Source organism: Eucalyptus grandis, chromosome 6 (assembly GCF_016545825.1).
Source record: "Eucalyptus grandis isolate ANBG69807.140 chromosome 6, ASM1654582v1, whole genome shotgun sequence".
Classification (NCBI taxonomy): Eukaryota; Viridiplantae; Streptophyta; class Magnoliopsida; order Myrtales; family Myrtaceae; genus Eucalyptus; species Eucalyptus grandis.
The window spans coordinates 23299854-23315584 of record NC_052617.1 but is presented as its reverse complement, the minus strand read 5'-3'; the positions used below and the strand labels follow the sequence as shown (position 1 = coordinate 23315584).

At 38.8% G+C, this 15731-nt stretch overlaps 1 protein-coding gene across 2 annotated transcripts; it reads right to left on the bottom strand.

Annotated features, from left to right (window-relative positions):
• Positions 1–1275: 1275 nt before the first annotated feature.
• On the bottom strand, positions 1276–7760 carry LOC104448972 (squamosa promoter-binding-like protein 14). Of its 2 annotated transcripts, XM_010062946.3 has the most exons (11): positions 7070–7760; positions 6154–6762; positions 5623–5816; positions 4705–5546; positions 4543–4620; positions 4314–4421; positions 4125–4242; positions 3789–3921; positions 3562–3703; positions 2761–3381; positions 1276–2444 (listed from the first exon to the last, which is right to left on the bottom strand). In XM_010062946.3, the coding sequence occupies exons 2-11, from the start codon at positions 6723–6725 to the stop codon at positions 2016–2018; spliced, it is 3237 nt and encodes a 1078-aa protein (XP_010061248.2). In that variant the 5' UTR covers positions 6726–6762; positions 7070–7760; the 3' UTR covers positions 1276–2015. The 2 variants fall into 2 exon arrangements, with proteins under 2 accessions (XP_010061248.2, XP_010061247.2); XM_010062945.3 differs by having other exon boundaries at positions 6154–7760.
• Between the last annotated feature and the right edge of the window lie 7971 nt (positions 7761–15731).

The window sequence follows — 15731 nt, the reverse complement described above, 5'->3', positions numbered from 1 at the left end:
AAAATACATGAAAAAAGTGAAATAGTTCTTGGTGACATGCCGATTAATTGACAATCAATTTCAGAGGCAATTATTGTTAATAGGAAGAGTAACCAAAAAAAATCTTAAAACTTATCGCAATTGAATTAATTTAGTTAATTCGGTCATAAACATTTTAATCATGTCAATTTTATCCTAAACCTTTTTCAAATATTGCTAATTGAATCAACTTTGCCAAATTTGACCGGAAATCTTTGATATTATGCTTGTCATCTTGGCACGAGTGGACCTCAACAACCAACCGGAGGAAGAAGGGAAGAAAATAAAAAGAAAATAAATAAATAAATCGAAAAAATACTAAAATATTATTTAAAAATTATCCACGTTAGCACAAGTCATTATCACAACCAGCGTCCATGTTAATAATTTCCGCTCGAAATTAGCCGAATTGACTAAATTGATACAAATACAAAAAATTTAAGACCTAACTGGAAAAAAAAATGAATTAGAACAGAATCGGTACATTTGCAACAGGTTCATCACCATTTTTGTGATTTTCCAGTACCGAAATGGTGTATACAGTGGTTGCCTACAACGATGATTAAATAGATATTTGCAGATCTCTGAGAAAATTCTCGTCCTATTTGGTGAGTTTGAACATTTCCTCGTAGCCCAAAACAACAATAAGGCTAATCGAATATTCCCCTCAAAATCACTCTCACAAAGCTAAATCGATAAAAAAAAAAAAAAAGCAGACCTTGGCATTGTCAATTCGAAAAGCTGAAGACGTGCCGATGGAATCGGTGCATGACTAGACATATTACACGGACAAATCCAGCATCTCCAGAAGTAATCAAGAAAACAATTCGCCAGAGTTCCTATCCGTGAACCCACCCAAAATGTCAAAGTGCAACACAATCTTTCAAAACTCGGACGCAAGGTCGATTAGAATCCACAGCGCATAAACATCTTGATCGACTTTTTGCACCATATTAGTATGCGACCGATCTATAAAATGAACAAGGACATCCCAGAATCTCCATCTTCCCGGGAAGCCCTAATCACATCTAATCTTCAAACACTGTCAGACATTTCACAATTAAAGGACATAGGCTCCAAACTTCGTTACCTCAGGATGCTAGAACAGAGGCAATTTTCCAAACTAAAATGAAGAACGATTATTGAAAGTCCGGTGCAGTAAAGAATGCAGATACGTGCCATCCAAAGTCCCAATGACCATTTCGCGTCTCATTCTCAACTGCAAATTAATAAGCAAAGATACAGAAGCACCAAACATCCAAACCGAGCGCCCAAACGAAGTTGGAAGCCATCGAGATTCAGTGATGACCGAACAGGCCAGGAGGAAATACAGCAGATTGCAAGATATACCCGAACAAATATTTTCAACTAATAAAATAATACAATAATCTCAACAGCCCTAAGGAGTCGTGATCAACTTTACAGTTAAAACAAACTCAGTTACTCGTCCAGAGTCGGCATCGCTAGTTTAGCACCCATGAGTCAAAGAAATCAGAAACCAAAAACCCAAAAAGGAACAGAAATAACAAACATATAACTTACCACATTAGTACTTCCTCTGTGATAAAGAATTTTTTAGCTCATCCCCATTCTGCAGACATCCTCCCTCGATTTCAGCATTATGGCAAAGCGCATTTTGTCCGGCTCGCCACATATATTCAGTTGTAATTCGCCCAACATCTTTCCTCTCATCTCATTCCCAAATTACTCTCGTGCTGCGATACACACAGAATTTAACTGATTCCTATGTCCAAGTATTCTCCAGAACCACCAGGTCAGAGAAGACTCGGTACTTCTCACATCACAGCTTATTAAAAGAGGGGTATGCAAATTCAGATATGCCAAACCCTGCTTAATTTCTTGATGGGTGTTGAAACCTTGCACTTGCATTAGTCATCACGAAGCAGTTCCTCTCCAGGTACAAATGCACTCCAGTCTGCCTTCATATTTACATTAGCTTCCTTTTGCTTCCTCTTATATGTTAGTAGATGTACTCCCTAACTAGCACCATAATCCAAATCTTTCCAATTGAAGGGAGCATGACAACCAACCTTCTGTAAATTTCTGTAGAAAAGGCAAACACAGACGCAGACAGCAGCAACAAGAAGCATCGAATGGATATAGGGCCGATGAAGCAGCCCACGCGAGGCTGGAAATCTCCTACCATATTTTGCTGCCGCGACCGCACATCTCGTGCACGAGCCCGCACTCAACTGAGACTGGGCACACTGGCCAGACTCTTGCACAACTGATGGCTGCAATTCCTCCATTTCACTTCCAATTATCACAGAAATTTGACTGTTCTTCCTGTCAGCAAGTTTACAGGACACAAGCTCATTGTAGGAGTGATTATTCCTCATCACAGCATAGGAATACGGCGACTGCCCATTTGCATCCAGAAGGGAGTTCCAGCCATTTAATCCGATCTAGAAAGAGACAAAAATGATAATAGTAAGTGTTAGGACCGATGTAAAGATCTAGCAACCACATGAGTACATGCTAATGTGCGTACGCCTATACTTAACATATGTCTACTTCATAAAACTTACTACATATAAAAAAAAAAAAATAATAATAATAATAAGCAATTAATACCTAAGTATTCAGCATCACATATGAAAAAGAAACTGCATGCTATCTAGAAAAGGGATACGTATGGTATAGATTTGCGTTGCCCTACATGGTTACGTCATAATACAATTTTTCATGCCACTAAAATATGACCAAGTTGAATTTTAATACCTCTTGTGGATCATTTGTCAGGGCATCAACTATCTCAACTGAGCCTGATGTACAAGCAGCCACATGTAAAGGCGTAATACTACCAGGTCCCTCCATATTTGGAGCGAAAATGTATGTTTTGCCAGAGCCCTTGCTGCCAGAGCCCTCGCTGGTAATTATATGGTACTGCAGAAGCATGTCAACCATTTTCCTGCACTTTCTTCTTACTGCCCGATTCAAGAGTTGAATTTCCAACAAAGCCTTCACGGGCTCACTTGATTGACCATCCGCATCTAAGTACCCTGATACCGATATATCAAGGAGTGTCTTGACCAGGGCACAACAGTCTCTTTCCACTGCGAAAGTGAACAAATATTTGTAGCGGCGGAGAGAATAGTCAGGATCCCTAAGCATTGAAGAGGTTGTATTCCTTTGAAATAGCCATCCAAGTTCGTTCAAGAAATGCAGGATTTCAGCTCTCGAGCTGACCCGACAACCAGAATCTTGATTTGCCTTATCTGGACTGCCATCCCTTGATCTTGGCTCTTCCTCCAGTTCAGACTCAAGCGATCTCAATTCCTTGCATATTTTAGCATCAGCTACGATCACAGGAAAACTGTTGCCTTTGAAACCATTTTCAACCTGTTGGTAAAATCGATGTGAAAGACACTATGAATATCAGAAACCAATGAACTAAGCTGACTAAGATGATGACATGTCGAAGTGCAGAAACATCCACCCACCAAACACCATTCCCTCGAATTACAACAAATCGAAATAAGCCCCGAATAAGGGGCATAAATCTAATGGGAGAAGTACTACCTCAATGAAACAGCGACTAAAAGCATTGGGCAGCCCGGCATTAATTTTGAAAGCCCCCACAGTTATTTCATTGAAGGATCCCTGACTACTCACTTGAGTGACTTCTTTCGATATATATCCACCCTCGTATGTCAAATGAATCCTGCACAAGTCAAACGCAAATATCTAGCACAATGTAGGAATTAGTTATATAAGACAAGCTCAGCTACAAAACAGATCCAACTTACCTTGTCCCAGGATTATCAAGATTCCTTCCCCGCAATAAAAGTGAAGTCTCTTGCCCACCCACAATGGCCAATGGAGATACCAACACCAATTCCGGAGAACAAGTTTTCCAGGATCTACATAGGTGAAGCTTTCCTGAAATTTACAAACGACAACGATCAGGAATTATTAAAATTGAAGGCAGTTGTAACAATAAGGCCCACTTACACAAAATTTCCATCTCTATCGCTTATCATATATACCACATTTAGCAACTCTTTCCAAAGTCCTAAAATCATACAGATATTGAAGCAAAGAGTGAGAATGAAAGCAATAACATCCGCTCTTCCTTTACTCACCGCCATTATGTGATGCTAACTTTTTGCCTGTATGCACTAAAAATCTTCCACTTCTCCAAAAGTCGGTATCTGAATTTTGAACCAAACTCTGAAGGCGCTCGAGCAGGTTTCCTTCAAGCTGCAAATTATTAGAGAGTTAGACAATAGCCACATAAAATGTGGTAATCACCTTAAACAGAGTTCACTCACTTGCTCCCAAGCAGCAGATGACATTGACATATAGACAGAAAGAACCACACAACCAGGTCTTATGTAGCTCTCCATTTCCAAAGGACTGTTAGAAAGCCAATTGAAGATCTGAAACAGGTAATTTGGCAATCAGACGATAGATTTCGCACTGGCTAAGAGCCTTAGACCATTGCGGTGTGTGTCAATTATACAAAGTAAACCAACTTTAAGTGAGCTGTAAACACAGTACCTGTGACCGCAATGTCCCAGGGAAATGACTGGGATCCTTGTCAAATAGCTTAAACATTATCCGGCCTGTCCGATCCAGCTTAAAAACAAAAGAAACCAAATAAAACTCAGTGTGATGCTTGCAGGCCACCATTGAGAGAAATGACTGACGGAACTAAGCTACCTGGGAATCCAAAGTTAAGCTAGAAGGCGAATGGTCGGACCCAGATGAGGACGTATAACCAGTCTGATATGGAGAACTTTGATACGGGCCACAGTCAGGTCCTTTATCAGAATCCCTAAAGAGCTCAAGAGGCACCGTATGAACACAATTCTGAGTAAGCTCAACACTCCCATTTATCTCCCTGCCGGTTGACATCTTCTCAGGTTCAATAGCTTCTTTCAAGGTCCGCATGGGAAACAGCTTCTGCACCATCAGAGGAGAAGACAATGGAGATCGCTCTTCAGTAGGATTACTGCTGTCAGAAGAGTAGTACTTCCCAGAAGTTGCTAATTTCGGTGGGCTGTCATCCTCGGGTGATGAGCTAAATAACTGCAATGGTAGATTAGGCCGCGTTTCTTGGATTTGGCAATCTGAATCTTCAACTGGAGATTGGTAGCTGGAACTGCTCCTCTCTCCTCTGACTGAAGTTAAGTCAACAATACCCCTCTGCATGACGGCACCAGTGGACGGGTCAGGGCTTTTCATCTTAGTTCTATCAGAATCGCTACTTTGGCTGCTTCCTTGAGATAGAGCCGAAAGTGCATTTGGAGCAGATGAAGCAAGAGTGGCTGAAAGCACTTGAAGCAAGTCCATAGTAGACGGTGAGGACATATCATGGTTTGATCCATCCTGATGCTTTGAAGATGTTTGCCCCATCACTGCCCCATCCAAGTTTTTGAAAGTGGAAAGCCTAGCAGCAAGGTCCCTCGGCAAAGTCAAGGAGTTCATCTTGCTAAGAATCTTCATAATATGCTCTTTGTCAGGAACCAACGTATTATTGACACTCCTCTCGTCAGTTTTCCCTACAGCACAAGCGACTTCACATTAAAATGAGAAACATAGGTTCGAATAATAAAAGCTGCTAAACTGCCAAATTACCTTGGAGGCGAGCTAAAGAAGCTAACAAGTTGACAATATCTAAATTTTCAGGAGCAGTGCTCTCTTGATTTCCATGGACTAAAGGCCTCGAATTAACGTCCTCTGCTTGTGTTTTCCTTCTCCTGCGATTGTGACCAGCAAGCCTGCGTCTACAACTTCTCTTTCCCTCATCAAATTCGGACAGGGGGTGGAACCTGTTTAGAAAATATTTTACGCGTTACTTGCATCATTCCCCGGCGGGGAAAATGAGATTGCATCAACCCAACTTCCAACATCAAATAGAGCAAAATTGCCAGAAACAAGTAGTACATGTAATGCTACGGATAAAAAATACTAACTATTTTATCACTAGGCTTCACAACTACAAGCTCAAGCAGGAATGCTGTCCACTTTCACAGATGCATAAATTAGTTATGATCACCGTCTTCGCCATAAAATCAAACACCCAGGAGAAATAATGGAACTATTTCATTAACACATAACGAGCAGAAACTACAAATGCATGACAAAGGGATCAATTAAATGTTCAACCTGCTGCACTGTTGGCAAAACCTCTGCATCTGCTTCCCCACCGGGGCTTTAGCAGACTTGCTATGGAGCTCGCAAACCTTATGGCGCCGGTGATAGTCCTTGGCATTCGAAAGATCTTCATCACAGTCGTCCACCTGACACATTGGGTAGTTACCACCCGGTGACCCAGACCGCACCCTTTTGGGGGCCCTCGACACCGGCTCCTCCACATATTTCAAACCACCGCCCAGATTCAACCTCAAGTTCTCGTCAGCTTCATCTCCAACACCATTCTTTTCCAACCCATTAGCCCTCTCTTTATTCTTATGCTCAGCCGTGGCCATGCCAGGCCGTAAAATCGCAGATTCCAGCGGCTTCGCCACAAAACTAACGTTGTCCCAATTCCAGGAACTGGGGCTCCAATTGTCTCTGAGATCTTGAATCTGGGGAATCTGCTGTTGCATTTGCTCAGGCTGATATTGATGATAAAGATAATCACGCTTCTTTGCCATAGGAGGGGCTTCACAGTATCTGCTAGGAAGAGCACTATGGACGTACATAGGAGCTGCTACTTGAGCTCCCACCTCCTCCATAGCTCAGAAAAATTGAACCTTTTTCTATCCCACCGACCTGGACCCAACAAGAAAATTTCCTTATTGACTTTTCATGATGGTATACCTCTCCATACATGGAAATTCACATCACAAACAAGAGAGAGAAACGCTAAATCTGGTCTTCAAAACAGACCCAATATAGGAGAAGTCAGGACTTTCAGGTCCATATCCGTACTATACCAAATTCAATCAGATTTGAGCGTCTTTGTTTCAGGCATACGTAAATACTGAGCACAGATTCATCCTTTCACACAAAGGTCATGTCTTGAACAATCCCCGGAAGCAGATGAACAGTGGAAATCAAAGACAAAATCAATCCATACCTCAAAGTAATCACAGAGACGACCAGTTCCACATCTTGCTCAGCACAGGACAACTCGCCGCTTGGGCTCAGATCTAAATATCCACACGAAACTCAAATCTGGAGCATAACCCTTCAAGCCTCTTGCTTCTCAAAGGGGGAAAGAAGAGAACAAAAGGCAGACGAACAACGCCAGAGAGAATGGATCAGAACCCAGAAGAGAAAATCGCCCCCCGAAATTTCCCAATACTTGACTGACAGAGGACCAATCCGCAAAACGCTGAGAAGAAAGAAAAAAATCTCAACTTTGAAGGACGAACCACCACCACCATTAACAGCAACAGCAGCACCAAGAGCAACTTTCCTTTTTGGCTTTCTCCTTTTCTTTTTATCCCTTCCTCCCTCCTTCCCTCCTCTCCCCTTCCCTTCACCTTTTCTCGTGCCCCTCTCTCTCTCTCTCTCTCTCTCTCTCTCTCTCTCACCTCCCTTCCAACAAACTTCTCTTTCGGTGTGTGTGTGTGCGGGCAAGCGTGTGCGTGCGTCTGTGCGAAGGGAAGGGAAAGGAGGAGGGGGTGGCAGGAACCGTAAATCCAAGCAACGACGGGGGCCTCCGAACCTATGCCGACCGAGGGGACGGAACGAAGAATCCAAGAGCCTTCTCACGCTCGCAAAGGTGCCCCCCTCTCTCTCCCCCCTCTTTCTCTTTCCTCCAATTCCTTCCTTCCTTCCTTCCCTCCCTCCTTCCCATGCAGTAATTATCAACTTGCCTTTTCTTAAACGCATACAACAGCAACGAAAAAGAATTTAAAAAAAAAACAATGGGAAAACGAGAAAACGAGAAATGGCGAACGGGGAGAAAAGGGCAGGAAAAAGGCAAAAAAAAAAAAAAAAAAAAGAGGATCTTGAGGATTACCCTTTACGTAAAAATTCGAGCCGCGCGCTCTCTCTCTTCTGGGGTGCCGTACGAGCCGGGGCTGTACCGGCGTACTGGGGACAGGAGAGGGCGTCGCGTCATTGGCTGGGCATAGGTGGGGGCAGCTGCAGCTGCAGCTGCTGCTGCCCGGATTAATACTTTATTTGACGGGGTTTCGTAATCCTAAAGAATAATTAATGCGTTATTAGGTTTTCCCCCAGGCTACGACTTTTACGCAAGGGAGAGCAACTGGTGGTGGGCCTTCTTTTCCTTTTTCTTTTTTTTCTTTTGGAATATTTAGGAATTGGGTTAATGCATTATTATCCCCCGGCTTATTTTAAAACGTTCGGCGGTCCTGGTTATGTTACTTTAAGGTTGGTGGTCCGGACAATGAGATTTTTGCTTTTCTTTTTAATCGGGGCAAGGCGTCTCGCCGTCGCGGCCTGAATTCACACCGTGGGTTCAGGTTAAGTCGAGCGGTAAGAAAGCTTTTTTTTTTTTTTTTTTTTTTATTCGCACGTGTTGAAAATCAAATATGAAGACTTTTGGGGATCTTAGGCCGTGCTAAATTAATGTCAAGAGTTTCGGGTTTAGTCGAGTCCGGTTTTGATTTTTATTGCGCATGCTAAAAAAATTATGAAATTTTGATAATTGTAATAGTTTCGATGCCCATTTTTTAGAAGTGGGAAATTCATAATGCTAAGCTAAAAGAAAAATCAGTGTGGAAAAAGCAGTGATTAAACAATTGAATATTTGACCCCAAAAAAAAAAAAAAAAAACAGTTGGTTAATACTGTGCTTGACAGAGGTGGAATTCTTGCAAGGCGGTTCCTGATGATGCAAAGTTGGAATGAGAATATGTTTTTTTGTTCGGAAGAAGCAAAGGAATTGCTGGGGTTAATCTCGTGAAGAAAACGAAATGGCCATAATTTTCAATTATCAGGATTTTCGTATGGACCAAAAACAAAGGAAAGTGCTTATCAGTACTAGCCATTTTTTTGTTGACATTACTATCTGAGATTTTACACGTGTCATGATATTTTAATTCAACAATAATTGTTTTACGCTACTTTCAATCCAAAAGTCTAAAATTGACAATTAAGAAGTCTTTGGCATAAGGTATGATACAGTTGAATAACATGGCATAGACCTTTGAAAGATTCGCTAACAATGTGAATCAAACTCGTGATCTCAAGGAAAAATGATACGTTTAGTGAAACAAGCAGGACGACCAACATTACCAAAAAAAAAAAAGGCAGGACGACCAACACTACCAAAAAAAAACAAGCAGGACGACCAAAGTGGGCTAGAGTGGAAAGTTGTTACATTCTGCCCACTTAACCCAAAAAGTAAAAGTAAAACATAAGATGGTGACTGGATGCAATAGTAACTTGAAATAAATATTCATTGTCCCCTTTATTTTTCCCTCTCTTTTCACGCAAGATCATTTCAACTCTCTTCACTTTCCTTACATTACTTTCCAGTTTTAACGAGCGATAAGATGGAAATCATTTCTCCATTCCTATGTTTTTAATTTTTACTTTTCGCACCTACTTAAGAAAAAAAAAATCAAATGTCAAGTTTATTCAAAAACCCCCTAAAGTGTTAAAAATCAAAGAATTCAATGAGATTTAGCATGTCTAATAATGAAATAGGAATTCAATTTAAAATATTTGTTAAGTCAAAATCTACACCGAATTTAGTAAAAAAGAGGTTACTTATTTCATTCAACTACATATATCTAGTGAGATTTAGATTATTGTCGATTATTTGGATTTGTAAGACGTACCCACACTGTCCACAATTTCATATTTTGTAAGATTTATCTAATAAATCATGTTGTCTCGGAGAGATATTTAAATGATTCACTTAATTGCGTAAAGCCCAACAACTATATTTATATCTTTTCAGCTATTATCCTCCAAATTTATCTTTTAATTTTCTGTATCCACAGTCGTTACAATTGTGTCCTTATTTTTTAAAAAATTTTATCGAAAACCCACCATGTTTACCTTAGAAACAAAGTTAGGAAAAAAATAAATAAATAAAGGGATTGGACATGGAAAAGTGAAAGGGGTCGAAGGGATACCCATGACATATTGTTGTTTGGAAGACTTGAAAGAAAAGTCCCAAAGTTGTTTGGACGAAGAACAAATCGTTCATTATCTTAACAGTACTATACAGTACTCTCCCAATTTGTCTTCTATCTTCATTTTTTTGAGGTTTATTTTGGATTTCCCCCATAAATTAAGGACGAAATATTGGCCGATTGGAGCCTAATGGAATGATTTTTTTTCTCAAATTTTATTCTCTTTAGTTTGGCCAAATACCCGAAACCAATTTAAGTACTTAGGCTTGGTTTTGTCAAATTATTTTGTTTTCATTTATAACCCACAAAATCAATTTATTTGTTTTAGTTTATTTAAACGTATTTTTAGAAAAATTCAATGCTTAGTTACACCAAACAATATTTATCTAATATTGGTTCACTAGATTTTGTCCCACAAATGAAAATTCATACTTTTTTGGGTTATCTGAAAAAGTGAGTTACTTTTATCCCGACGTATAAGTAGATAAATATCTTTCGTATAGGCATTTTGTTTCTCCTGTCCTCTCAAATAATGGACAATTTATCCTATTTCGAGTTATCTGAAAAGTGAGTTATTTTTATCTTGGTGTATAAGTAGATGAATATTTTTCGAATTTATCATCTTTGTTTTTCCTCCTCTCCTCTCAAATAATGGACAATTTATCCTACCACTTTTTCCCCCTTTTACAAAGTCCATTCATGATCTCCCCTCTTCTCCTGGACTTGATCTCAGATTTTTTTCTTGGGCCACCGGAAATAAATAAAAAAAAAAAAAAAAGACAGGAGCAGCTATAAGTGACAAAAAGTCGTATTTATTCTGGATAAACTCAAGAATTTATGGCATTGGATAAGTGAAAACAGTCAAGATTTCACGCCACCGATAGTGAAATTTTTGACTTCATTTCAATTTTTTCTATTTTCTACGCCTTTTTATTTTTTGGCAGCTAAGAAATGTGAATGTGTGACTTTACACGGAGAAAAAAAAGATCGCCGTACTCGGAATTGACAAAGCATATGGTTTCATACTTCCAAAAGCCAGATGAGGAGAGAAATTAGACTCGCGAAAGCTGACATTTTTGTGACTTCATATTTACAATTTTGGTTTCCACACATTCAAAGCTGGTGCTGTCCCTTTCACAGATGCGAATCGAACTTCCATCGGCTGAATTCTACATGACGCTTCTAATTCGGCTTGCACGTAAGGAAGTGTTGAAAGATTGTCCCTCATTCATTGATAACGGGTCATATACGCTCTATATATTCGTGCAATCTCCCTTTACTAATCAATTTATGCTTTTTGGTTTGATTTTCCATTTGGATGATTGATAAAGGCTGCATTTTTTAAGTATAAAAAATGAAAAAAAAAAGTTCGAATTAGTTGAATTTCAAAAACCGTATAAATGTAATTCTAAGAATTCTGTATGTGGTTTACAGAACTATTATTTTCTTTTTGAAGAAAGCTTTCCATTCATATGGTACTAGAAAAGGAGCACGCCCATCGCTTGTAAAGGAAACTGAAGAAATCAATCAAAACAATAGATAATCAGTAAATTCATGACGAGCATCAAAACACGAGGAAAATATCTATGGATAATCAATCAAAAAAAAAAACTTCCATGCTGCAATTCTGAAAAATTAAAGATGAAAAAGAAGATAAATGCAACATCATTTAAGATTTTGCTCGTTAGTCAATAATTCAAGATTTAAAATAAAATAAAAAAACCTCAATCAAGGCTCGAGATCACTCTGAATATTGCAGTAATATCTGGATTCTTATTCCCATCTAATAAATTGGTTAATTAAATTCTTTTTTTAGATGAATAAATAACACGTAAGTACTCGTGACTTTTCTATTATCATCCCGCTCATCTGTAGTTGACTTCAGATTCTTTTTTATGTCAAGTAGCGCTTTAAAACTTTAAAAACTATGAACCACAAAACCTAAATTTGTATAAAAGCTTTTTTCATAATTCAATAAATAACGAATAGTATAAATCTTGACTAACGAGTCCAAAAAATTATTTGGTACGATCTTTCAGGAGGGACCATTTCCTGGTGTACCCTTCGAAACCCTTGTTCATTTTTGTCGTACCTTTTCTATAAAGCACGCGGCACATGAAATGTCCGTTGTACTTCACGTGTCGCGACCCTTCAAATGAAAATGAATTTGAGCCGCAAGGTGCATGACAGATGATTAACTCCCCGATAGACCCTAACCTACTTGATTAAAGAGTCTAAAGTGACATTGAGTTTTCTAAAGAAAATAAATGACCGTGTCGTATTGTGAGTAGGGGATCAATACCCAAATCAAAAAAACCAAAACGAAATTATAACCGATCCGAACAAAACTAAATTTTCATGCATTTTCAAATCGGATAATTAAAAAGCAACCATTTCTTCTTCTTTTCTTTTTATTCCGGCTTCGAACCGAACCGAAAACTGTCCATTTTCTTAATAGTGCAATTTGCACAATTTCTCTCATTTTCCACCAAACCTTTTTTTAATATTTGAAAATAAAATATCAAAGCAATTCAATTCGAGCCAAATAGAGTTTTTCTTTCATGATGAGATTCGATTCAAAGTTAATACACACTTAAACAGTTCGTTTTGATTCGGGTTTCTTAACATATCGAACTGAGCCGAACCTCTGACACCCCTAATGATGCTCCTGGAGGAAAGCCAGACATGCGGAAGACATCTACGCGATGCTCCTCGTTCACCTAAACTCGAAGAACTCTCTCTATTTCCATTTTACTCAAACGAGGCCCCGTCGAGGCAAGTACTGCCCCGACTCTGGATCCACATGTGAACCTCACGCGATCGACGGCCCGTGCTCGTTTGGTCCCACGGATCCGGTCCGGACAAGACTTCTTCCTCCACGGTCGAATGAAAGTTTGCAGAAATTAAGGGACGGAGTAAGCGTGAAATGACGAAAGTAGCCTTACAGCACGTGGGGGGACTTTTCTTTGGTAGGGTGGGTTAAAGGTAGGCGGGGAAGGGGCGATGTTATGACCTTATCGTCCGGACAAAAGGGAGAGAGGGAACCAGCTGTATTCGGGTACGGTCCCTCCTCCAAATGCTATGCATCTGGTCCGGCTTATATTTATGTGCCTGTCCTTTTTTTTATATTTTTTCTTCATTTTTCTTTTTTGGAATTTATTGACCGAAGTCCCACAGCATTTTTTTTTTCTTTTGGTAAAGGAAGTCCCACAGCATTTGTTGTTATAAAGTCGGATAAAGGACGTCTATTTTTTCTAAGATAAAAGCCATAGTGACGGCCGTTTTTCCATCGATTTACCATAGTGTCGAGACGTGATAATTATGCGAATTTGATGATGTTTGTGGATTTCGAAAAGGGTAAGTCCTTTTTCATTTATTGATGAAATTTTGTTCACAACGTTATCGATTTTTCATTTTTATTTTTTGGGCGGCAATTTACGTTTTTGCAATTAAGACACCCACATTTTTCATATTGGCTTCGCGAGGGAAAAGCAACGAACAGCCAATTCTTCTATGCTCACCGAATCAAAGGAAGGGTATAGCATATTGATGATGCGAAGGGCGGTCAACACCAATAATCATTTTTTAACGTTTCTGTAAGAGTTTCACACTCGTTGCGGAATATTTAGTCTAAATAATTATTGCTGCGCACTACTGACGATTCGAAAGCTGAGATTGGCAAACTCATCATTTCAACTCCACGATGCTAGCTATCTCGAAGTTTCTCCACATAAAATATGCTGTAATTAGGCAACACGCGTAAAATGTTATGTACAGATTTTAAAATTTGTGGGAAGGTTGTGTTGTTGTTGATTTTTTCTTCTTATTGCGGTAGATGAACAAGAGAATAAGCTCCTTTGTTTTCATTGTAAAATCCCTCTATATCAATAGAAATTATAACATTAAAAATTGGGAAATAAGAATACGACTAAACCATGTCCAATGTGTTTGGGACTAATTTATATGAGCAACTAGTTCAGTTTCCTATAAAACTTAAATTACTTTAACGCTATGGATTGGATTCATAATGAATCATTTTAAGGTCAATAAACTAATAACATGAAAAAAAAAAAAAGAGAGTCAAAGTCCATAAGCACCCAGGATACTACGAAAACAAAAAAAATTCATACGTCGGTCAAACTGTTATCTTCACTATAGCATATAAAAGAAGAGTAGTTCCTACTTCTTAGGAAACTAATTCCATATATTTCTTCATTGAGTATTCGCAACGTTTTATTTAGAGTTAAATATATATTATTCGTGGGCAAAAATGTAAAATTCTTTAAATATAAAAAATTGTCAATTTTCATAATATACAGTAATATATATGTAGTGTGTAAAGATATACATACACCACCGATTTTATTCTTGATAAAATCATATAAATTATCTATATTCCGTGCGCGCGTGCGAGCAAATGCTAGTTTTCTCGGTCCCTCTAAAGCCGGACGGAAGGAGGATGGGGTCCAATTTGGCTTTTATCGAATCCGACACTTTCCATCGTTGTCGTGTTTTAACAACGTGGTAGGCATAAAGAACATATCCTCCCACCCAAAAAAAAAAAAAAAAGAAGCACGAAAAAGGAAAAAAAAAAAAGAAAAGAAAGAGGGTATATTCCAATATCTTACTATAAGGATGCTGAATGAAACAGTTCCCCAAAAAAAAAACTAAAAAAGGCACGAGAAATCTCCCTGCTGGTGAAGTGCGGATCAACCGAAAAAAGTGACTACAATTCAATTCACGAAATCAGCGAGTTAAAATTCCATAAGCTTCACGAAAAATAACTAATTTGAAAGACATTTTCTTTAAAGTAATGACTTACAAAAGTGAATGAATATATAAAAAAAAAAAAGAAGAAATTGTTTTTATTAATGATAATATTTTTATTGATTAATTATTTTGAGTAATAAAATAAATTATTTAAAAATATATATATTTCAAATCAGTCATTTTTCACGAGAGAAATGGAATATCAGTATTTAAACCATTTGTCAAATAAATTTTTAAAATTTGTTATGAGATTTTTTCGTATCACTTGAAATAAGAATTTTTTCTTGACAAACCTAAAAACCTAAGAACCGTTGGAATAAAAAATTATGGGTGATCTATTCCCGGTTTGGATGGTTCCCATTACATATCCTACCTAAAATCACGCAGTTATGCATGGGTTTGAATTTTTGTATATTGTATTCCGTGATATTCGATCAGTTTCTCAACACTAGATTCGATTAACGCGAGAATTATTGTATTAAAAACCTCCTTAGATTTGTTAAGATATCGTAATTAGGTCAAGTATTGTGATTTGACAAAGTGCTGTTTACATTTGGACCTGAGCAGATCCTTAAACTGCTCACATAATATAGGGCTCTCTGTCACAACCTAATCCCTCTTTAGGGGGGAAAGGGCAAGGATCCCATCCTGGATCCCGCGACGCCTTATCTCCGCGAAATACCGGGTCAAGGTACAGGAAATGAAATGGGCTCCCCCTCCAAAAGAGGGGTCTCGTTGTGCTCGCATTTCGTTCGTACATTTGCAAGTATTGGTATGTACACGATACGCGCAAGCCCATTCCGTATCAGCCATTAGATCACGTGAGTGCTCGTTGAGTCACGGACGAAATGAAGTGGGCTAACGTCATCCGAGTTCAGACGATAATTTCTCCGGGATCAACGGCGACGGCCTT

Coding starts and splice junctions, on each gene's coding strand:
- LOC104448972 (XM_010062945.3), bottom strand. CDS start 6,725: ATGGAGGAGGTGGGAGCTCAAGTAGCAGCTCCTATGTACGTCCATAGT. Junction 5,817..6,153: donor TTTTGCCAACAGTGCAGCAG/GTTGAACATTTA, acceptor TTTTCTAAACAG/GTTCCACCCCCTGTCCGAAT. Junction 3,704..3,788: donor CTTGATAATCCTGGGACAAG/GTAAGTTGGATC, acceptor TGACTTGTGCAG/GATTCATTTGACATACGAGG.